Below are 24,595 nucleotides of genomic sequence, written 5' to 3' on the forward strand. Positions count from 1 at the left end.
GTCCTCGTCCCCGTCGTCACCGTGGCGATAGACCCAGTCAGCCAGTCAGGCTGCACCTTGTTATGTTGTGGCAGGGAGCGGAGGGAGTCAATAAGTTAATGCTACTTAATTTCATGCCTCTTGGTTCTGTTAAGCTGCTTGGTGTGTGTGGCGTGTTGATTGGTAATCTGACATTTGATATGCGCCTCACTGACTCACTCACCACGGATCTGGTTCTGCATGTTTGGCCCCCCTATCCCATTATCTATCCTTCTCTTTCCTCCCCCTTTCTTCTCCTTTCCTTCTCTGTATCTCTTTCCCTTCCTTCTCTCTCTCCCCTCCCCCTTTCCTCCTCCTGTCTTTCCTCCCCCTTTCCTTCCCCTCTTTCCTCCCCTTCCTCATTCTCCCTTCTCTCTCCTTTTCTCCATTCTTCCTTTTTCCCATCATTGTAAATATGAATTTGTTCTTAACTGACTCTCTTGGTTAAATTACATTACATTTACATTTACGTCATTTAGCAGACGCTCTTATCCAGAGCGACTTACATTACGTTCAAATATAAACAAACAACAATAAAACGAATCTCCTCTCTCCCTCTCCTCTTCTCACAGGATGGCTACTATTCCCACCGGCCCAAGGAGAAGGTCAGAGTGGACAGCAACAATGAGAACTCTGTGCCCAAAGACTTTGAGAACATAGACAATAGTAACTTTGGTGCCCGCTCGCAGCCCCAGCGCCAGCCCCCAGGGGGCGCTAGTAGTAACAAACGCAGGGAGAAGCTGCAGGAGAATGCCCATGCCCAACAGGCAGCCTGGAAGGATAACGCTCCCATTCTCAGCCGGAGCTCGAACGAGGTCCTCCAGTATGGACGAGCCGTAGCCCAGAATGGCTCACTTCCTGTGGGCCCGAAAGCGATTGGAGCCGGGTTGGCGGGGGTGGGCTCCAGGAACCACCACACCCGCTCTTCACAGCCACAGAGCCAGGGTCAGGTTCAGTCTCACCCCCAGTCACAGTCCCACCCCAAGACTCAACATAGACACCAACACCCGCATCAAACCAAGAAGCAGGCGACTGCGGCTCCATTGGAGGTCGTCTACGACCAGCCGCCAAAGTGTGAGATCAGTGGGAAGGAAGCCATTTCAGCTCTGTCTAGAGCCAAGACCAAGGAGTGCCGGCAGCAGATAGCTGAGGTGTACTGCAGACACAAGGAGGGTCAACTGATGCCTGAGAAGGTCACCCGCTACTGCCCCATAGAGGGTGAGTTAATAGATATACTGTTACTACTGTTACTGTAGTAACAGTATATAGTGTTTGGTATACTGAGTGTGAACAGTTTGGTATACTGAGTGTGAACAGTTTGGGTATACTGGGTGTGAACAGTTTGGGTATACTGGGTGTGAACAGTTTGGGTATACTGGCTGTGAACAGTTTGGGTATACTGGGTGTGAACAGTTTGGGTATACTGGGTGTGAACAGTTTGGGTATACTGGCTGTGAACAGTTTGGGTATACTGAGTGTGAACAGTTTGGTATACTGGGTGTGAACAGTTTGGGTATACTGGCTGTGAACAGTTTGGGTATACTGAGTGTGAACAGTTTGGTATACTGGGTGTGAACAGTTTGGGTATACTGTGTGTGAACAGTTTGGGTATACTGGGTGTGAACAGTTTGGGTATACTGGGTGTGAACAGTTTGGGTATACTGGCTGTGAACAGTTTGGGTATACTGAGTGTGAACAGTTTGGGTATACTGGGTGTGAACAGTTTGGGTATACTGAGTGTGAACAGTTTGGGTATACTGGTGTGAACAGTTTGGGTATACTGGGTGTGAACAGTTTGGGTATACTGGCTGTGAACAGTTTGGGTATACTGAGTGTGAACAGTTTGGGTATACTGGGTGTGAACAGTTTGGGTATACTGAGTGTGAACAGTTTGGTATACTGGGTGTGAACAGTTTGGGTATACTGAGTGTGAACAGTTTGGGTATACTGGGTGTGAACAGTTTGGGTATACTGAGTGTGAACAGTTTGGGTATACTGGGTGTGAACAGTTTGGGTATACTGGGTGTGAACAGTTTGGGTATACTGGCTGTGAACAGTTTGGGTATACTGAGTGTGAACAGTTTGGTATACTGGGTGTGAACAGTTTGGGTATACTGAGTGTGAACAGTTTGGGTATACTGAGTGTGAACAGTTTGGGTATACTGAGTGTGAACAGTTTGGGTATACTGAGTGTGAACAGTTTGGGTATACTGAGTGTGAACAGTTTGGTATACTGGGTGTGAACAGTTTGGGTATACTGAGTGTGAACAGTTTGGGTATACTGAGTGTGAACAGTTTGGGTATACTGGCTGTGAACAGTTTGGGTATACTGGCTGTGAACAGTTTGGGTATACTGGCTGTGAACAGTTTGGGTATACTGAGTGTGAACAGTTTGGGTATACTGGCTGTGAACAGTTTGGGTATACTGAGTGTGAACAGTTTGGGTATACTGGGTGTGAACAGTTTGGGTATACTGAGTGTGAACAGTTTGGGTATACTGGCTGTGAACAGTTTGGGTATACTGAGTGTGAACAGTTTGGGTATACTGAGTGTGAACAGTTTGGGTATACTGAGTGTGAACAGTTTGGGTATACTGAGTGTGAACAGTTTGGGTATACTGGCTGTGAACAGTTTGGGTATACTGAGTGTGAACAGTTTGGGTATACTGAGTGTGAACAGTTTGGGTATACTGGGTGTGAACAGTTTGGGTATACTGAGTGTGAACAGTTTGGGTATACTGGCTGTGAACAGTTTGGGTATACTGAGTGTGAACAGTTTGGGTATACTGAGTGTGAACAGTTTGGGTATACTGAGTGTGAACAGTTTGGGTATACTGAGTGTGAACAGTTTGGGTATACTGAGTGTGAACAGTTTGGGTATACTGAGTGTGAACAGTTTGGGTATACTGAGTGTGAACAGTTTGGGTATACTGGGTGTGAACAGTTTGGGTATACTGGGTGTGAACAGTTTGGGTATACTGAGTGTGAACAGTTTGGGTATACTGAGTGTGAACAGTTTGGGTATACTGGGTGTGAACAGTTTGGGTATACTGAGTGTGAACAGTTTGGGTATACTGAGTGTGAACAGTTTGGGTATACTGGCTGTGAACAGTTTGGGTATACTGGCTGTGAACAGTTTGGGTATACTGGGTGTGAACAGTTTGGGTATACTGTGTGTGAACAGTTTGGGTATACTGAGTGTGAACAGTTTGGGTATACTGGGTGTGAACAGTTTGGGTATACTGGGTGTGAACAGTTTGGGTATACTGAGTGTGAACAGTTTGGGTATACTGGCTGTGAACAGTTTGGGTATACTGGCTGTGAACAGTTTGGGTATACTGGGTGTGAACAGTTTGGGTATACTGAGTGTGAACAGTTTGGGTATACTGGGTGTGAACAGTTTGGGTATACTGGGTGTGAACAGTTTGGGTATACTGGGTGTGAACAGTTTGGGTATACTGGGTGTGAACAGTTTGGGTATACTGGCTGTGAACAGTTTGGGTATACTGGCTGTGAACAGTTTGGGTATACTGAGTGTGAACAGTTTGGTATACTGGGTGTGAACAGTTTGGGTATACTGGCTGTGAACAGTTTGGGTATACTGGGTGTGAACAGTTTGGGTATACTGCTCCCAAATGGCACTCTAATCCCTTTATCGTCCACTTCTTATGACCAGGGCTAATAGGGTTTTGGTCAAAAGTAGAGCACTATGTAGGGAAAAGGGTGCCATTTAGCTGTGCCACTAGAGATCCTGGTTCGAATCCAGGCTCTGTCGTAGCCGGCCGCGACCGGGAGACCCATGGGGCGGCGCACAATTGGCCCAGCGTCGTTCAGGGTAGGGGAGGGAATGGCCGGCAGGGCGGTAGCTCAGTTGGTTGAGCATGGCGTTGGCAACGCCAGGGTTGTGGGTTCGATTCCCATGGGGGGCCAGTATAAAAAATTAAATCAAAAACATTATAATGTATGCACTCACTAACTGTAAGTCGCTCTGGATAAGAGCGTCTGCTAAAAATGTAAAATTTAGGACCATATTATCTATTTTTACAACAGGAAAACACAATATCCCCTGAAGCTGAAATAAAAGCTGCACACACACACACACACAGAGATACACACATATACAAACACACGCACACTACACTTCCTGTTGTTTTTCTGCTAATAATTCCAATTCATATCAAAGTCAGGGAAGAAATGTGTTTCTCGGCTAATGAGAAATTTGTGCGAAAGAATGGAAGACGCTTTTTTTTACACCAAATTGCGTTCCAATTTTCATTCCGTTCAGCCAAGCTGGCCACAGAAATGCAAGCTCGCACACACAGACTGACACACACACACACACACACACACACACACACACACACACACACACACACACATAGACAGACACACACACACACACATGCACACTAATAACCACACACAGACAGACGGATACACACAGGAACACACAAACTCTTTCGCTTTTTCACCCTCTTTCTTTCTCTCTCTCTCTCTTACTCACTCACACACACACACACACACACACCTCACACACATTTTTCCAAGTAGACTGGTTGAACATCTGCAGGTTGGCAGAAGACTCCTGTAAACAAAATCTGTGAGCTTGCCACCATCAGTGGGCACCACGCATCAATGTTTAAAGGAACAACACACACACACACACACACACACACACACACACACACACACACACACACACACAGAGGAGTGTATGGAGGACATGTGGAGGAAAGGAGAAAAAAGCCAAAAACGATATATGGACATCTGGCCAGACATAACCAGACATACATAACCAGACATAACCACATTCTGTCCGCCCACAATGACTGTGTCACTTTGTAGGCTACAGGACAGTGCAGGCTACACTTCCATAAGATGGAAAGTAATGCTTGTCTGTCTGTGACTATTCCAATGGCTGTGTCTGAAATTGCACCATAGTCACTTATAAGTGCACTACTTTTGAATAGGGTGCCAACGCACCTTGTGAGTCCACCATGACTGCACCTTGTGAGTCCACCATGACTGCACCTTGTGAGTCCACCATGACTGCACCTTGTGAGTCCACCATGACTGCACCGTGTGAGTCCACCATGACTGCAACTTGTGAGTCCACCATGACTGCACCTTGTGAGTCCACCATGACTGCACCTTGTGAGTCCACCATGACTGCACCTTGTGAGTCCACCATGACTGCACCTTGTGAGTCCACCATGACTGCACCTTGTGAGTCCACCATGACTGCACCTTGTGAGTCCACCATGACTGCACCTTGTGAGTCCACCATGACTGTGCAACTTTGTTATGTACAGCAATATAAGCGAGGATACATATTCCCCAAGATATAAACCAATGCTTGTCTATCAGTGAATAAGCTCATGTCGTCTCCCTAGACTCACCATCGTCATCCCACTCCAACTGACAGTTTGATCAAAGGAGACGGGGAAATTGAAAAGGGCTTCTCCCGGGTGGCGTCGTGTAACAACGCGGACAGCTAAATTAAATAACTTTTTATTTTTCACTCCCTCTGTCTGTTCTGTCGTCTGCCACAATGTTGTTCTCTCTCTCTCTCTCTCTCTCTCTCTCTCGATGTCTCCCTCTCTCTCTCAGTCTCTGTCTTGCTCCATCTCTCTCTCTCTCTCTCTCTCGATGTCTCCCTCTCTCTCTCAGTCTCTGTCTTGCTCCATCTCTCTCTCTCTCTCTCTCTCTCTCTCTCTACCCATGTCTCCGATGCACCAATCTGAATTTGAGGCGCTAACCTTGTTAGCTCTCTCTCTCTCTCTCGCTCTCTCTCCATGTTTCCGATGCACCAATCTGAATTTGAGGCACTAACCTTGTTAGCTACAAATTGTCCAATTTGATTTCATCGGTATTCTGTCCTTGAAGAGTTGGCTGTGTTAGCGCGCAGCCGGCTCCATAGGATATGAGAGGGAATATGTTAGCATTAGCAGAGCCTCTATATGCTAGCTGGGCTATTGTCTAATGTCTACATTGTTGTAATATGTGGGATGGAACTGGCGTCATCATTGGCTGATGTCAGTTGTCAGCCAATGATCTTGCATGTTCGGTCACCCCTAAATACGTAGCAGGTAACATCATTCAAGGCTTATTCACTTGTTGCTCATAAAAAAAGTAACTTTTTTTTTCATAAATTTCTGTTCTATAAGACATACTTCTAGAACAAAGTACAAGCTAGTCAGGTAAGACTTTAGTTGGATCCTTCGTTGGCACTGAGCTGATTTACAGAGTTACATTAAAGGACTTTAATATTGGAAACTAAAAGGAAATTTCTGCTCCTCTGCTCTTCCAACCTCTCGCATGACTGGTTAAGATGGACGGCCATGAGCTGCTGAAGTTACACAAGATGATGGAGAGAGAGAGAGAGGAGAATTAAATGATGGAGCGAGAGAGCTGATAGCAGATGAGGGAGAGGCAGTTTGAAAGATTGATGGCGATGGGAGAGAGGAAAAAGGGATGTGGCAGAGTCAGGCTTTTTTAGACCTATCAAGCTCCTGTAGCTGTAGAGACACACAGCACATTGGCTCATTAGTTCAGCTAGCTAGCATAGCACACGCCTCAAAGTGCTTGGTGATGCGCTCCGCCAATTAGCCTAGCGCCAAGCTAGCCAGTGAACCTCCCGAGCTGCCTACCAATTAATGTTCAATCTGATACAGTAAGTGTGTGTGTGTGTGTGTGTGTGGGGGGGGGGGGGGGTGGTTCTTCTATCCTTGTGGGGAGCTAAAATCCCCAAAAGTCCCCACAAGGATAGTAAAACATGGAAAATTCTCCTTGAGGACAAAGGCTATTTTAAGCTTAGGGGTTAGGTTTAGGGTTAGGGTTACAATTAGGGTTAGGGTTAAAATTAGGGTAAGGGGTTAGTGGTTAGGTTTAGGAGTTAGGTTTACGGTTTGGGTTACGGGTTAATCTAAAGGTTAGGGTTAGATTTAGGGTTAGGGGTTAGGGAAAATAGGATTTTGAATAGAAATACATTTTAGGTCCCCACAAGGATAGAAGAACAAGACGTGTGTTTGTGTGTTTGTGTGTGTGTGTGTGCGCCACTGCAGAAACATATTCACCCAGCACTGTCAACTAACCAACCAGCCAACCAACCATAGAAATAGAATCACCAATCACAGACCCACTGACTTGAATGGGGATTGCCCATTCTAGTAATTATAGTTATTTGCAACCAACCACATTCACATTAAATATCCCATAGGCACAGCCAGGCTTCATAGTAACACACACAGACACACACACGCTCTCTCTTTCACACACACACTCACACTTTTCCAACCACATTACATTCAATACTCAATATGAATAACCAGGATTCATAGTAACCAAACTATGAATAAAACGATCATTCCTGGGGGGAATTGGATGATTGAGGGATGGACAGGAGGCATGGCCAATTGGAGTCACGGGAGCATGTCTGTAGCCCCGCCCCTGTTGTTAGCCTTTAAATACAAGCCAGAAAAGGGTCCTTCCCTTCAATTGAGATAATTACAGGACAGCAGTAGGAGCCTAGCTTGTCCAGACACAAGGAAGAAAGAGTCAGAAGGGGAGGGGCACCTTGTGATCTTTTTACCCCAGGGACAGCACACCCTAAGGGGGTTGAAACACTTACCACGTCCCCCCCTGCTGTAGACACAGGGAAGAACCGGGAGGGGCACCTTGTAGTCTTTTTACCCCAGGGGCAGCACACCCTAAGAGGGTGAAAGCACCCACCATCTTCTCCCCTCTTTTCTGCCCATTCAGGGACCATAGCGAGTCGTGACATTGTCCCCCACTGCCCTCTGGGAAACCAAGTCCCCTTCCCTCACAACACAGAGGACCAGATTACTGTCATTATCTCCTGAACAACCTCATCCTCTCTGTCGTCAACAAACATAACGTCTCAATAAAGCTCTGTGTTTCCTGTAATTCCATAGGCCCTTTGAACACAAAACAACCTAGTACTTATTTGCTGATGGAGAACATAATACAAAACCAAGGGAGAGGCTCTGAGCAGAAGTCATTTGTTAAGGCGTTTAGTATTAGAATGAAAGCCACCACTATATGGATCTGTGTGGCTTTTAGAATGGTTTCTGGAGAGAGCTGGAATTGTTCGTGTTGTGAGTTGGAATATTTATTGTCTACTTACTTCCAAGTCTTATTTTGGGAGTGTGGTACAGAGCAATGATGACACACTATCAAGTGAACTCCACCCCAAACCCAAAGGAATGGTTCTAGGATTCCTATTCCCATCTTGTGGCCTTGCTAGTCATATAATATAATATGCCATTTAGCAGACGCTTTTATCCAAAGCGACTTACAGTCATGCGTGCATACATTTTTGAATATGGGTGGTCCCGGGGATCGAACCCACTACCTTGGCGTTACAAGCGCCGTGCTCTACCAGCTGAGCTACAGAGGACCAGTCGTGGTTCAAATAACGCCAATGTCACATACTGAATGAAACTCATCTCCTTGTAATATCTTCTTCTTCGTCTTCATCTTCGTCTTCTTCATCTTTGGAGTTACTGCAGCACATGTTCAGTATACCTCACAGTGTATGAAGTATTGCCGATGAAACCTAATGTGTTATTATTGTGTCTATCCACATAAGGCTAATGCCAACGTTTGGGAGGAAGACTCGTAAGATAGTTCTACATACAGGTACATATTTTATTTTCTGTATGAATGACTAAAAACCTGTCTCTGTATGTTATTGTTGTGTTGTCCAGGTAAGGCCAATGCCAACGTGGCGTGGGAGGAGGACTCGTCAGAGGCCCCTCCGTCAGCCCCTGTCAGGATAGCCTTCGTCCTGGTGGTCCACGGCAGAGCCTCACGACAGTTCCAGAGACTCTTCAAGGCCATCTACCATACCTCACACTACTACTATATACATATAGACCAGGTAAGACTATAGACTACCATCTACCACCTCACACTACTACTATATACATATAGACCAGGTAAGACTATAGACTACCATCTACCACCTCACACTACTACTATATACATATAGACCAGGTAAGACTATAGGCTACCATCTACCACCTCACACTACTACTATATACATATAGACCAGACTATAGACTACCATCTACCACACCTCACACTACTACTATATACATATAGACCAGGTAAGACTATAGACTACCATCTACCACCTCACACTACTACTATATACATATAGACCAGGTAAGACTATAGGCTACCATCTACCACCTCACACTACTACTATATACATATAGACCAGACTATAGACTACCATCTACCACCTCACACTACTACTATATACATATAGACCAGACTATAGGCTACCATCTACCACCTCACACTACTACTATATACATATAGACCAGACTATAGACTACCATCTACCACCTCACACTACTACTATATACATATAGACCAGACTATAGACTACCATCTACCACCTCACACTACTACTATATACATATAGACCAGGTAAGACTATAGACTACCATCTACCACCTCACACTACTACTATATACATATAGACCAGGTAAGACTATAGGCTACCATCTACCACCTCACACTACTACTATATACATATAGACCAGACTATAGACTACCATCTACCACCTCACACTACTACTATATACATATAGACCAGGTAAGACTATAGACTACCATCTACCACCTCACACTACTACTATATACATATAGACCAGGTAAGACTATAGACTACCATCTACCACCTCACACTACTACTATATACATATAGACCAGGTAAGACTATAGACTACCATCTACCACCTCACACTACTACTATATACATATAGACCAGGTAAGACTATAGGCTACCATCTACCACCTCACACTACTACTATATACATATAGACCAGGTAAGACTATAGGCTACCATCTACCACCTCACACTACTACTATATACATATAGACCAGGTAAGACTATAGGCTACCATCTACCACCTCACACTACTACTATATACATATAGACCAGACTATAGACTACCATCTACCACCTCACACTACTACTATATACATATAGACCAGACTATAGACTACCATCTACCACACCTCACACTACTACTATATACATATAGACCAGACTATAGACTACCATCTACCACCTCACACTACTACTATATACATACAGACCAGGTAAGACTATAGACTACCGTCTACCACCTCACACTACTACTATATACATACAGACCAGACTATAGACTACCATCTACCACCTCACACTACTACTATATACATATAGACCAGGTAAGACTATAGACTACCGTCTACCACCTCACACTACTACTATATACATATAGACCAGGTAAGACTATAGGCTACCATCTACCACCTCACACTACTACTATATACATATAGACCAGGTAAGACTATAGACTACCATCTACCACCTCACACTACTACTATATACATATAGACCAGACTATAGACTACCATCTACCACACCTCACACTACTACTATATACATATAGACCAGGTAAGACTATAGACTACCATCTACCACCTCACACTACTACTATATACATATAGACCAGGTAAGACTATAGACTACCATCTACCACCTCACACTACTACTATATACATATAGACCAGACTATAGACTACCATCTACCACCTCACACTACTACTATATACATATAGACCAGGTAAGACTATAGACTACCATCTACCACCTCACACTACTACTATATACATATAGACCAGGTAAGACTATAGACTACCATCTACCACCTCACACTACTACTATATACATATAGACCAGGTAAGACTATAGACTACCATCTACCACCTCACACTACTACTATATACATATAGACCAGACTATAGACTACCAGCTACCACCTCACACTACTACTATATACATATAGACCAGACTATAGACTACCATCTACCACCTCACACTACTACTATATACATATAGACCAGACTATAGACTACCATCTACCACCTCACACTACTACTATATACATATAGACCAGACTATAGGCTACCATCTACCACCTCACACTACTACTATATACATACAGACCAGACTATAGACTACCATCTACCACCTCACACTACTACTATATACATATAGACCAGGTAAGACTATAGACTACCATCTACCACCTCACACTACTACTATATACATATAGACCAGGTAAGACTATAGGCTACCATCTACCACCTCACACTACTACTATATACATATAGACCAGACTATAGACTACCATCTACCACCTCACACTACTACTATATACATATAGACCAGACTATAGGCTACCATCTACCACCTCACACTACTACTATATACATACAGACCAGACTATAGACTACCATCTACCACCTCACACTACTACTATATACATATAGACCAGGTAAGACTATAGACTACCATCTACCATACCTCACACTACTACTATATACATATAGACCAGACTATAGACTACCATCTACCACCTCACACTACTACTATATACATATAGACCAGGTAAGACTATAGACTACCATCTACCACCTCACACTACTACTATATACATATAGACCAGGTAAGACTATAGGCTACCATCTACCACCTCACACTACTACTATAGACCAGACTATAGACTACCATCTACCACCTCATACTACTTCTATATACATATAGACCAGACTATAGACTACCATCTACCACCTCACACTACTACTATATACATATAGACCAGGTAAGACTATAGACTACCATCTACCACCTCACACTACTACTATATACATATAGACCAGACTATAGACTACCAGCTACCACACCTCACACTACTACTATATACATATAGACCAGGTAAGACTATAGACTACCATCTACCACCTCACACTACTACTATAGACCAGACTATAGACTACCATCTACCACCTCACACTACTACTATATACATATAGACCAGACTATAGACTACCATCTACCACCTCACACTACTACTACTATATACAGTGAGGGAAAAAAGTATTTGATCCCCTGCTTATTTTGTACATTTGCCCACTGACAAAGAAATTATCAGTCTATAATTTTAATGGTAGGTTTATTTAAACAGCGAGAGACAGAATAACAACAAAAAACTCTGATTTGAATTTTAATGAGGGAAATAAGTATTTCACCCCCTCTCAATCAGAAAGATTTCTGGCTCCCAGTTGTCTTTTATACAGGTAACGAGCTGAGATTAGGAGCACACTCTTAAAGGGAGTTCTCCTAATCTCAGTTTGTTACCTGTATAAAAGACACCTGTCCACAGAAGCAATCAATCAATCAGATTCCAAACTCTCCACCATGGCCAAGACCAAAGAGCTCTCCAAGGATGTCAGGGACAAGATTGTAGACCTACACAAGGCTGGAATGGGCTACAAGACCATCGCCATGCAGCTTGGTGAGAAGGTGACAACAGTTGGTGCGATTATTCGCAAATGGAAGAAACACAAAAGAACTGTCAATCTCCCTCGGGCCTGGGGCTCCATGCAAGATCTCACCGCGTGGAGTTGCAATGATCATGAGAACGGTGAGGAATCAGCCCAGAACTACACGGGAGGATCTTGTCAATGATCTCAAGGCAGCTGGGACCATAGTCACCAAGAAAACAATTGGTAACACACTACGCTGTGAAGGACTGAAATCCTGCAGCGCCCGCAAGGTCCCCCTGCTCAAGAAAGCACATATACAGGCCCGTCTGAAGTTTGCCAATGAACATCTGAATGATTCAGAGGAGAACTGGGTGAAAGTGTTGTGGTCAGATGAGACCAAAATGGAGCTCTTTGGCATCAACTCAACTCGCCGTGTTTGGAGGAGGAGGAATGCTACCTATGACCCCAAGAACACCATCCCCACCGTCAAACATGGAGGTGGAAACATTATGCTTTGGGGGTGTTTTTCTGCTAAGGGGACAGGACAACTTCACTGCATCAAAAGGACGATGGACGGGGCCATGTACCGTCAAATCTTGGGTGAGAACCTCCTTCCCTCAGCCACGGCATTGAAAATGGGTGTCACACCCTGGCTCTGGGACTCTATATGTTGAGCCAGGGTGTGTTCATTCTGTTGTGTTCATTCTAGTTTGTTGTATTCTATGTTTGCCTGAGTGACTCCCAATCAGAGGCAACGAGTGTCAGCTGTTGGCTGGTTGTCTCTGATTGGGAGCCATATTTAAACTGTCTGTTTTCCCTTTGTGTTTGTGGGTTTTTGTTCCGTGTTCGGTCATTGATACCGTTGGACGTCACGAGTCGTTTCTTGTTTTGTATTGAGTTTAAACTTTAACTAATTAAAGTATGTTTGTTCATCACGCTGCGCCTTGGTCTGTTCCATATGACGATCGTGACAGAAAAACCCACCTCGACTGGATCAAGCAGCGTGACGAGGAGAGAGGATGGACTTGGGAGGAGATGAGTGCGAGTCTGGCAAGAGGGATGGAGGCCTTGGCCACGGGTAGGAGTGAAGCCCATACATTTTTTAGGGGGGGCTAACGCCGTGGACGACGGGGCAGCAGGAGGCCGCCAGGTTACGGGAGTCACTGGTCACCAGGGGGAAGGAGGCTGTAGAGGCACGGCGAGAGGTACTGGCGTGTGTTGCCAGTCCGGTCCGGCCTGTTCCTGATCCCCACGTAGGGCCAGTGGTGTGTGTTCCCAGTACGGTCCGGCCTGTTCCTGCCACTCGCACCAAGTCAGTGGTGCGCTTCGTCAGCCCGGCACGGCCCGTTCCTGCTCCCCGCACCAAGTCAGTGGTGCGCTTCGTCAGCCCGGCACGGCCCGTTCCTGCTCCCCGCACCAAGTCAGTGGTGCGCGTCGTCAGCCCGGTCCGGCCCATTCCTGCTCCCCGCACCAAGTCAGTGGTGCGTTTCGTCAGCCCAGCTCGGCCCGTTCCTGATCCCCGCACCAAGTCAGTGGTGCGCTTCGTGAACCCGGTCCGGCCCGCTCCTGCTCCCCGCACCAAGTCAGTGGTGCGTTTCGTCAGCCCGGCGCGGCCCGCTCCTGCTCCCCACACCAAGCCAGTGGTGTGCGTCGTCAGTCCGGCACGGGCCGTGCCTGTTCCACCGGTGGCTGGTCCGGCACCGGTCAGATGCTTCGCGCCGGAGCTAGAGCAATCCGCTCCACCAGTGTCAAGTTCAGCTCCAGCCAGCGGGGCCAGACTGGACCAGGGGCGCTATGGGGGGTTGATTGGAGGGTGGTGGTCAAGGCCGGAGCCTGAACCGCCGCCGAGGAGGTATGCCCGCCCAGCCCTCCCCTGTTTTGTTTTAGTTGAGGCGCGGTCGCAGTCCGCGCCTTTAGGGGGGGGTACTGTCACACCCTGGCTCTGGGACTCTATATGTTGAGCCAGGGTGTGTTCATTCTGTGGTGTTCATTCTAGTTTGTTGTATTCTATGTTTGCCTGAGTGACTCCCAATCAGAGGCAACGAGTGTCAGCTGTTGGCTGGTTGTCTCTGATTGGGAGCCATATTTAAACTGTCTGTTTTCCCTTTGTGTTTGTGGGTTTTTGTTCCGTGTTCGGTCATTGATACCGTTGGACGTCACGAGTCGTTTCTTGTTTTGTATTGAGTTTAAACTTTAACTAATTAAAGTATGTTTGTTCATCACGCTGCGCCTTGGTCTGTTCCATATGACGATCGTGACAATGGGTCGTGAATGGGTATTCGAGCATGACAATGACCCAAAACACACGGCCAAGGCAACAAAGGAGTGGCTCAAGAAGAACCACATTAAGGTCCTGGAGAGGCCTAGCCAGTCTCCAGACCTTAATCCCATAGAAAATCTGTGGAGGGAGCTGAAGGTTCGAGTTGCCAAACGTCAGGCTCGAAACCTTAATGACTTGGAGAAGATCTGTAAAGAGGAGTGGAACAAAATCCCTCCTGAGATGTGTGCAAACCTGGTGGCCAACTACAAGAAATTTCTGACCTCTGTGATTGCCAGTACTAAGTACTAAGTCATGTTTTGCAGAGGGGTCAAAAACGTAATTCCCTCATTAAAATGCAAATCAATTTATAACATTTTTGACATACGTTTTTCTGGATTTTTTTGTTGTTATTCTGTCTCTCAATGTTCAAATAAACCTACCATTAAAATTATAGACTGATCGTGTCTTTGTCAGTGGGCAAACGTACAAAATCAGCAGGGGATCAAATACTTTTTTCCCTCACTGTACATGTAGACCAGGTATGATACACCCTTTATAACCCACCATAAATCACTTTAAAATCACAATAAACTGCCTGCCCTTGCACTACTGTGAAGTACTTCTACTCATCAATGTAGACAAGGTCCTGTAAACTAGTACAATCCACCTTAGACTAAATACCACCACTGCCTCTACTACTTCCAGTACATTTACATACTGTAGGCCAGTGCAGGCACCTAACATTAGAAGATTGCCTGCGTAAATCAATTGTTTTTTAAATACAACCATTCCCTTAGCTCTATCAACTGATAACCCAGAGGAGAGACTAATGGTGGCATTTACCCGAGACCAGGGCTCTCCAACCCTGTTCCTGGTGAGCCACCCTCCTGTAGGTTTTTACTCCAACCCCAGTTGTAACTAACCTGGTTCAGCTTTTCAAGCAGCTAATTAATAGAATCAGGCACGGCAGGATTAGGCGGCCTCCTATGACAGCAGATTGACGAGGACTGCAGTTTCTGAGCTAAACTGACCAAGACTCACCTCCAACAACAACACATAAAACCTCACAAAAAAACAGTGACAATTTCTCTCAACCAGTGGCATATGGGCTTTTTAGGTGAGCGCTGATGCCGCCCTTTGATAAGCAGCGGCCACTTTGTCACAGGCAGGGGAGCAAAATATTTTGCTTGTCCATTCCCACTGCGCCTCTCCAGCGTGCTGTTGGAGAGACGCATCTCTGCAGCGCTCCAACAACGTTCCGTCAAAACAATTATCTAACATAAATCATGTAGCAGATATAGAATATGGTAGAAAGAGAATGTGGCCTTCTATAGCCTACAGGCTGGAGATAAAATGTATGACAATGTAATGAAACTGACACTTTTTACATCATGCATGACAGCTCATTTTACATCATGTTTCTCCGATCAAATAGCCTAACCTAAATGGCGCTCAATCAAATATAAAAGAGCTGTCATGTTAACAAACAACATATCCTAAAAACAGGACAGGTCAAAGTAAGATGGACAATATGAAATGGACAATCACAACTGTTGTCCAGGAGTTTCACCCCGTTGTCATGATCAGTGGTTTCAAGTTTGTATCCATCAATGTTTGACAAGCTGATCATAGCAGAAAAAAATACTTCTCCATTTCCCGCTGTGTAAACGCATTGCAAATAGGCTCGTGATAACTCCTGATAAAGTTGGGAAGCTACTAGCTGATATTCAGAGCTTAAATAGCCAAATTGATTAGTCACAGGAATCAGGACTAATAAAGCCAATGCAATGGCCTGTTTTACAAATGGTGGCCTACCAAATGGATGGGCATTCATAAAATTCCATTGTTGGCTGATGTCGTAGGCTACACCCCAGTAAGCACGAGCCGACGTCTTTTGGACATCTTTTTTTGGTCCTGTCCGGACAACGTTTTTTGGTGTTTTACAAACGGTAGGCTTACCACATAGATGGGCATTCATGAAATTCAATTTCAGACAACACTGTAGGCTACACCACAGTAAGCATAGACCGACGCCGACGTCTTCCGGACCATCCTTGATTTCCACATCCACAGACTTTGGTTTTTGGTCCGGTCCGGATCACCAATCATAGACGTCAAGGACCGGCCCTGGAATCAGGTGTGCTAGATTGGGGTTGGAGTGAAAACCTACAGGACGGTAGCTCTCCAGGAACAGGGTTGGAGAGCCCTGGTCTATACCCTTATCCTATACGTAGGATATTGTCTTAAACCAGGGGTGTCAAACTCATTCCATGGAGGGCCTAGTGTCTGCTGGTTTTTTGATTTTCCTTTCAAGTAAGACCTACATAACCAGGTGAGGGGAGTTCCTTACTAATCAGTGACCTTAATTCATCAATCAAGTCCAAGGGTGGAGCAAAAACCTGCAGACACTCAGCCCTCCGTGGAATGAGTTTGACACATGTTTTAAACTCTTCCTCTTCTCTCCCCTTCCAGCGTTCCAACTACCTCCACAGACAGGTGCAGGCCCTGGCCTCCCAGTACCCCAACGTGAGGGTGACGCCCTGGAGGATGGCTACCATCTGGGGCGGTGCCAGCCTGCTCACAATGTACCTACGTAGCATGGCAGACCTCATCACCATGACCGACTGGAGCTGGGACTTCTTCATCAACCTCAGCGCTGCAGACTACCCCATCAGGTGACTGGGGTGGAGGTGACAGGGGGGTAGAGGCTAGCAGTATGTCAGACCTGATCACCATGACCGACTGGAGCTGGGACTTCTTAATTAACGTCAGGGTCCCACGTGACTTGGGTGGAGGGGCAAGGTTTTCCAAATAGTTGACCTACTGTGCATTGGGAAATTATTCAGACCCCTTGACTTTTTCCACATTTTGTTACGTTACAGCCTTATTCTATTTCACTGATCAATCTACACACAATACCCCATAATGAAAAAGCAAAAACAGGTTTTTAGAAATTTTTGCAAATGTAGTAAAAATAAACAACTTAAATTTCACATTTACATAAGTATTCAGACCCTTTACTCAGTACTTTGTTGAAGAACCTTTGGCAGCGATTACAGCCTCGAGTCTTCTTGGGTATGACACTACAAGCTTGACACACCTGTATTTGGGGAGTTTTTCCCATTCTTCTCTGCAAAGCCTCTCTGTCAGGTTGGATGGGGAGTGTCGCTGCACAGCTATTTTCAGGTCTCTCCAGAGATGTTCGATTGGGTTCAAGTCCGGGCTCTGGCTGGGCCACTCAAGAACATTCAGAGACTTGTCCTGAAGCCACTCCTGTTTCGGCCCAGTCTGAGGTCCTGAGCACTTCATCTTTGCCTCGATCCTGACTAGTCTCCAAGTCCCTGCCACTGAAAAACACCCCCACAGCATGATGCTGGCACCATCATGGTTCATCGTAGGGATGGTGCCGGTTTTCCTCCAGATGTGACGCTTGGCATTCAGGCCAAAGAGTTCAATCTTGGTTTCATCAGACCAGAGAATCTTGTTTCTCATGGTCTGAGAGTCCTTTAGGTGCCTTTTGGCAAACTCCAAGCGGGCTGTCATGTGCCTTTTACTGAGGAGTGGCTTCTGTCTGGCCACTCTACCATAAAGGCCTGATTGGTGGAATGCTGCAGAGATGGTTGCCCTTCTAGAAGGTTCTCCCATATCCACAGAGGAACTCTGGAGCTCTGTCAGAGTGACCATTGGGTTCTTGGTCACCTCCCTGACCAAGGCCCTTCTCCTCCGATTGCTCAGTTTCGCCGGGCGGCCAGCTTTAGGAAGAATCTTGGTGGTTCCAAACTTCTTCCATTTAAGAATGATGGAGGCCATTGTGTTTTTGGGGACCTTCAATGCTGCAGACATTTTTTGGTACCCTTCCCCAGATCTGTGCCTCGACACAATCCTGTCTCGGAACTCTACGGACAATTCCTTTCATGGCTTGGTTTTTGCTCTGACATGCATTGTCAACTGTGGGACCTTATATAGACAGGTGTGTGTCTTTCCAAATCATGTCCAATCAATTGAATTTACAACAGGTGGACTCCAATCAAGTTGTAGAAACATTTCAAGGATGATCAATGGAAACAGGATGCACCTGAGCTCAATATCAAGTCTCATAGCAAAGGGTCTGATGTAAATAAGGTATTTCTGTTTTTTATTTGTAATAAATTAGCAAGCATTTCTACAACCCTGTTTTCACTTTGTCATTATGGGGTATCATGTGTAGATTGATGAGGACATTTAGTTATGTAATACATTTTAGAATAAGGCTGTAACGTAACAAAGTGGAAAAAGGGAAGGGGTCTGAATACTTTCCGAATGCTCTGTATATATTTAAGTACGGAAGTAGCAGCAGCTGTGTTGACAGCAATTGGTTTTACTGGAACGTCTTGGGCCTCTTCTCCTTCGAAACAGTCAAGCTGTTTAGGGGTGAGTGGCCAGGAGTCAGACAGAGAGGAAATACTACTTCACATGCTCACTTCTCTGTTTGACCTGACATGAAATTACTCTGAACACTTTGAACACCAGTTTGGTCATATGGATAAAAAATATTGAGAGATTCTACTGATAGTCCTTTGTTGTGTAATTATAATTTACAGTCTATACACTCTTTAAAATGAGCCATTATGAAGAGATACAAACAGTACTAAAAGTCTGAATGGCTATCAGACAGTAGACACACACGGCTATATAGCCCCATAGGCACTCGAGGAATCCATACAGTCACAATCACTATACAATCACTGCAGACTTACAACAAAAACCCTAGCTAAAAAACTTAAATAGATCAATTACAGTAGATCTCCGGTTCTTCTTAAGGTGATTACACATTTGTTCCCCCCGAATTCCAATCCCTGTCCTGGCTTACTTACTCAGTTGAATAGGTTACATGGTGAACTGATTACATGTAAATTGCCCCTTGGTCAATATGTATTGACTTCCCAACAGGTGGTTAGTGTGTGTGTGTTTGTGTGTGTTTGGCACCGCCCCAGATGGTAGCCATCCTCCAGGGGGTCACCCTCACGTTGAGGTACTGGGAGGCCAGGGCCTGCACCTGTCTGTGGAGGTAATTGGAATGCTGGAGGGGGAGAGAAGAAGAAGAGTTTAAAATGTGTCTGACTCATTCCACCGAGGGCTGAGTGCCACACATACACACCCTTGTGAACCTGTAGGGCCTCAGGGTCTGCTGGTAGGTTTGTGATGTGGATCCACACATTAGTCCCTCATAGACTTCTATCACATACAGTGGCAAGAAAATGTATGTGAACCCTTTGGAATTACCTGGATTTCTGCATAAATTGGTCATAAAATGTGATCTGATCTTCATCTAAGTCACAACAATAGACAGACACAGTCTGCTTAAACTAATAACACACAAACAATCATACGTTTTCATGTCTTTATTGAACACACTGTGTAAACATTCACAGTGCAGGGTGGGAAAAGTATGTGAACCCTTGGATTTAACAAATGGTTGACCCTCCTTTGGCAGCAATAACTTCAACCAAATGTTTTCTGTAGTTGCGGCTCAGACCTGCACAACGGTCAGGAGGAATTTTGGTCCATTCCACTTTACAAAACTGTTTCAGTTCAGCAATATTCTTGGCATGTCTGGTGTGAACCGCTCTCTTGAGGTCATGCCACAGCATCTGAATCGGGTTGAGGTCAGGACTCTGACTGGGCCACTCCAGAAGGCGTATTTTCTTCTGTTGAAGCCATTCTGTTGTTGATTTACTTCTGTGTTTTGGGTCATTGTCCTGTTGCATCACCCAACTTCTGTTGAGCTTCAATTGGTGGACAGATAGCCTTACATTCCCCTGCAAAATGTCTTGATAAACTTTTTTCTGTTGATGACGGTCAATCCTAGGGAGAGTAGCAACAGTGCTGAACTTTCTCCATTTATAGACAATTTGTCTTACCGTGGACTGATGAACATCAAGACTTTTAGAGATACTTTTGTAACCCTTTCCAGCAAGTCAACAATTCTTAATCTTAGGTCTTCTGATATCTGTTTTGTTCAAGGCATGGTTCACATCAGGCAATGCTTCTTGTGAATAGCAAACTAAAATTTTGTGAGTGTTTTTTATAGGGCAGGGCAGCTCTAACCAACATCTCCAATCTCGTCTCATTGATTGGACTCCAGGTTAGCTGGAGAAGCCATTTAGCTTTTGGAGAAGCCATTAGCCTAGGGGTTCACATACTTTTTCCAACCTACACTGTGAATGTTTAAATGATGTATTCAATATAGACAAGGAAAATAGAATAATTTGTGTGTTATTAGTTTAAGCACACTGTGTTTGTCTATTGTGGTGACTTAGATGAAGATCAGATCACATTTTATGACCAATTAATGCAGAAATCCAGGTAATTCCAAAGGGTTCACATACTTTTTCTTGCCACTGTACTTGCCCCAGATGGCCACCAGTAGCTGAAATCGCCATTGTGAAAAAGGAAACTGGACCTTGTGTGTCCAACACCTGGAGCTAAAATGGAAGGTATAAAGAAAGTGTGTTGTTTCATAGTCCAACACGTGTGTTTGGTTTATATACACAGGCTCAGGAGACACCCTGAGAGCGTACTTTTAGTCTGTTGCCATGTGGATATGTGCTTGTCTTAGATATTATGGGATAGTGTGAGAACAGGGAGAATAGTTCTGATTTTGATGTTCGATTATAAAAGTGATAGTATCTGTCTGTCTTTTTGTCTGTCTGTCTGTCTATGTGCGCTCAAGTGTATGTGTGTGCGCCTGTGCGCCCGTGTGTGTGTGTGCGTGTGTGTGTGTGTGCATAATGCCGTTGTGTATGCCTGTGTTTGCATAATGTGGGTGTACGCTTGCATCTGTCACTGTGTGAGTGAATGTGTTTGTGGTGTGCTGATGAGCTGTTTCTTTCTTCCTGTCTGTCTCCTCTTCTTCTCTTCATTTGCATGGCGGTGATGTGGTGGAGGAAAGGGCTGACACTGGAGGTTTTTATAGGCCCATGTGAAGAGAGATGGAGGGAGAGGGAGTGAAAGAAGAGAGTGAATAAGAGAAGGGGAAAGAGAGGGGAGGTTACATGTTGGCATAGCATACAGTAATAGTATATATTTATAATATGTAATAGTATATACTTGCATTGCAAAAGCTTTTTTGGACCACTTCTTGGATTTGACTCAAGTTTCTTCATTTAGACAATATTTACATACTTTAACCCACAACACACTGATCATCAGTCCACTCCCTCAATCCACTCCCGCTCATCTACAAGGCCGTATAGTGATACAATCAAAAAAGAAGGAAGAAGAAAGCTCTGTGACAAACTATACTTGCCTTGCACAGCCCTCTTCAATTCAGTTCAATTCAACTGTCATGCGAGTGTAGAATGAAGCCAACCAGTCTATGCTACAGTCATAGTACCTCACTAAAAGAATAACCAGGGTATGCTAGAGTCATAGTACCTCACTAAAAGAATAACCAGGGTATGCTACAGTCATAGTACCTCACTAAAAGAATAACCAGGCTATGCTACAGTCATAGTACCTCACTAAAAGAATAACCAGGCTATGCTAGAGTCAAAGTACCACACTAAAATAATAACCAGGCTATGATCCACCCTATGGTCATCTTCTCCACTGATACTGTATAAGGAATGAAGGGACAGTCCCTACAGTATGCTACAGCCATACAGCACCAATGCTATAAGGAATGCAGGGTTAGGTCCGGTGCTACTGAGAGAGACAGGCATTATTCCTATGATCCACCCTATGGCCACAGGCTCCACTGCTACAGTATAAGGAATGCAGGGTTAGGCTTGGTGCTGGTGCCATCAGTAGGCTGGAGGAGAGAGACAGGCATTATTCCCTGTCTAATTCTCTGATGATGTCCTCCCGTCCACATGGATGAGCCTGAAAGGCCCAGCCCAAATACCCTCTCCCCCTCGTCCCAGCGGTGGTGTCTGTGTGTCTGCCCGGTGGGCTGCAATGGAGGGATGGAGGAGGGAGGGATGGGTTACATGGTTGTTTTGTCCCAGAGCAAGGATCTCTTTCCAGGCTTTTCTCTTCTTCAAGACAGGCAGTGTTGTCTTGCTTCTATCCTCTTTTCTAACCTCCTGCTTTAATAAAGACTATCCAGCTGCTTTAATAAAGACTATCCAGCTGCATCACTAAAGACTATCCCGCTGCTTTACTAAAGACTATCCCGCTGCTTTACTAAAGACTATCCAGCTGCTTCACTAAAGACTATCCAGCTGCTTCACTAAATACTATCCAGCTGCTTTAATAAAGACTATCCAGCTGCTTTACTAAAGACTATCCAGCTGCTTCAATAAAGACTACCCAGCTGCTTCTCTAAAGACTATCCAGCTGCTTCACTAAAGACTATCCAGCCGCTTTACTAAAGACTATCCAGCTGCTTTACTGAAGACTATCCAGCTACTTTAGTAAATACTATCCAGCTGCTTTAATAAAGACTATCCAGCTGCTTTAATAAAGACTATCCAGCTGCTTTAATAAATACTATATAGCTTTCACTAAAGAATATCCAGCTGCTTTACTAAAGACTATCCAGCTGCTTTACTAAAAACTATCCAGCTGCTTCACCAAAGACTATCCAGCTGCTTTACTAAAGACTATCCAGCTGCTTTACTAAAGACTATCCAGCTGCTTTACTAAAGAATATCCAGCTGCTTTACTAAAGACTATCCAGCTGCTTCACTAAAAACTATCCAGCTGCTTCACCAAAGACTATCCAGCTGCTTTACTAAAGAATATCCAGCTGCTTTACTAAAGACTATCTAGTTGCTTTACTAAAAACTATCCAGCTGCTTTACTAAAGACTATGATATGGGCTTGGCTGGTGATTCTGTGGTACTGGCTTGGGTGGCAGTGTGTGTGAATGCCATCCAGCCAGACACATAGTGACAGAGAGACGAGAGGGCACCCTTGGGTAGACAGTCAGTCAGCAAACCAACCAGACCCACTGGACAGACTGGGGACCACTCAGGCACAATGACACAACTCTGGCAAATTTATGCTGTGACCTCGATTTCCCCCGCTGTGCTGTGCTCTGTGTGTGTGTTGTCTGTGTTTGTGTGTGTGTGTGTGTGTGTGTCCCACTACATCTGCTAAGGAAAGCCTTGGGGCTGTGAAATTGCTCCTTCATCAGTAAATGGCATTAATATGCGTTCCTTCAGCCTGCGCTAGCCCAGCTTTGTTAGGAGAGTTTAGGCTCTTTTAGAAAGGAAAACTGAGCTGTCATCTAAAGGTCCGGACAGCCTACCCCCTACCCTGCTTTACACCATGCAGATATCTGTATTGTTGAGAATACCTTTACTGTGGCAATGATGTCTTGCACTGCAGAGGAGAAGCCTTTAGCCTGGATGGGCTACCTAGAAAGGGTTTGACTCGACTGGACTACTGTATTGTATAGTGCCTGTGGGGTTGGTTATTGAGCCAACTGCTACATGGATGTTATGTTTACTGTCTTACTACTTAGGGTCAGTAGTTTTCCTGACCAACTGACCTGGAAAACCCTGGCCCCTAGTGATAGTGTATAGTTAAATAATAAATGATCAAATGTTCTGTTAAAGCAATAGTTCACCCCAAAATCAAACTGAGCATAAAAGTGAGTGGCGGTTGTATGAGTGAGAGTCCAAGAAAATGGCTGGCATACTTAGATTTTTATAGGGAACTATCCCTTTAACAAATATATCTTTGTATCCTTGACAACCCTTGAAAAGTGATGACCGAGAAAAGCTGTTCTATTGCCCTTTCATATGGCATATGGTTTCTACCTCTCTCTCTTTGATTGGTTGGTAATTATGAACTTCCTGGCTGTCGTTTCCACTGATTGGTTGGTTTCTAATTATCTCTTCCTGGTTGTTGTTAACAGGACCAACAGCCAGCTGGTGGCCTTCCTGTCCAAGTACAGAGACATGAACTTCATCAAGTCCCACGGCAGAGACAACGCCAGGTGAGATCTAACACGCACACACACTGAAAAATACACACC

The 24,595-nt window shown here is 44.9% G+C and overlaps 1 protein-coding gene across 1 annotated transcript in view; it reads left to right on the forward strand.

The window, feature by feature from the left end:
* Window positions 1-590: 590 nt before the first annotated feature.
* Window positions 591-24,595, forward strand: part of LOC311121253 (xylosyltransferase 1-like) — a gene marked incomplete at both ends in the record, with an annotated part of 29,547 nt that continues 5,542 nt past the window's right edge. The window contains 4 exons of the mRNA XM_084195769.1: window positions 591-1,236; window positions 8,747-8,919; window positions 17,101-17,303; window positions 24,476-24,556. Coding sequence (XP_084051895.1) covers window positions 591-1,236; window positions 8,747-8,919; window positions 17,101-17,303; window positions 24,476-24,556 — 1,103 coding nt within the window. The remainder of the gene's footprint in view (window positions 1,237-8,746; window positions 8,920-17,100; window positions 17,304-24,475; window positions 24,557-24,595) is intronic.

The sequence above is a fragment of the Coregonus lavaretus genome (assembly GCF_964263955.1).
Source record: "Coregonus lavaretus genome assembly, contig: HAP1_SCAFFOLD_5991, whole genome shotgun sequence".
Lineage (NCBI taxonomy): Eukaryota > Metazoa > Chordata > Actinopteri > Salmoniformes > Salmonidae > Coregonus > Coregonus lavaretus.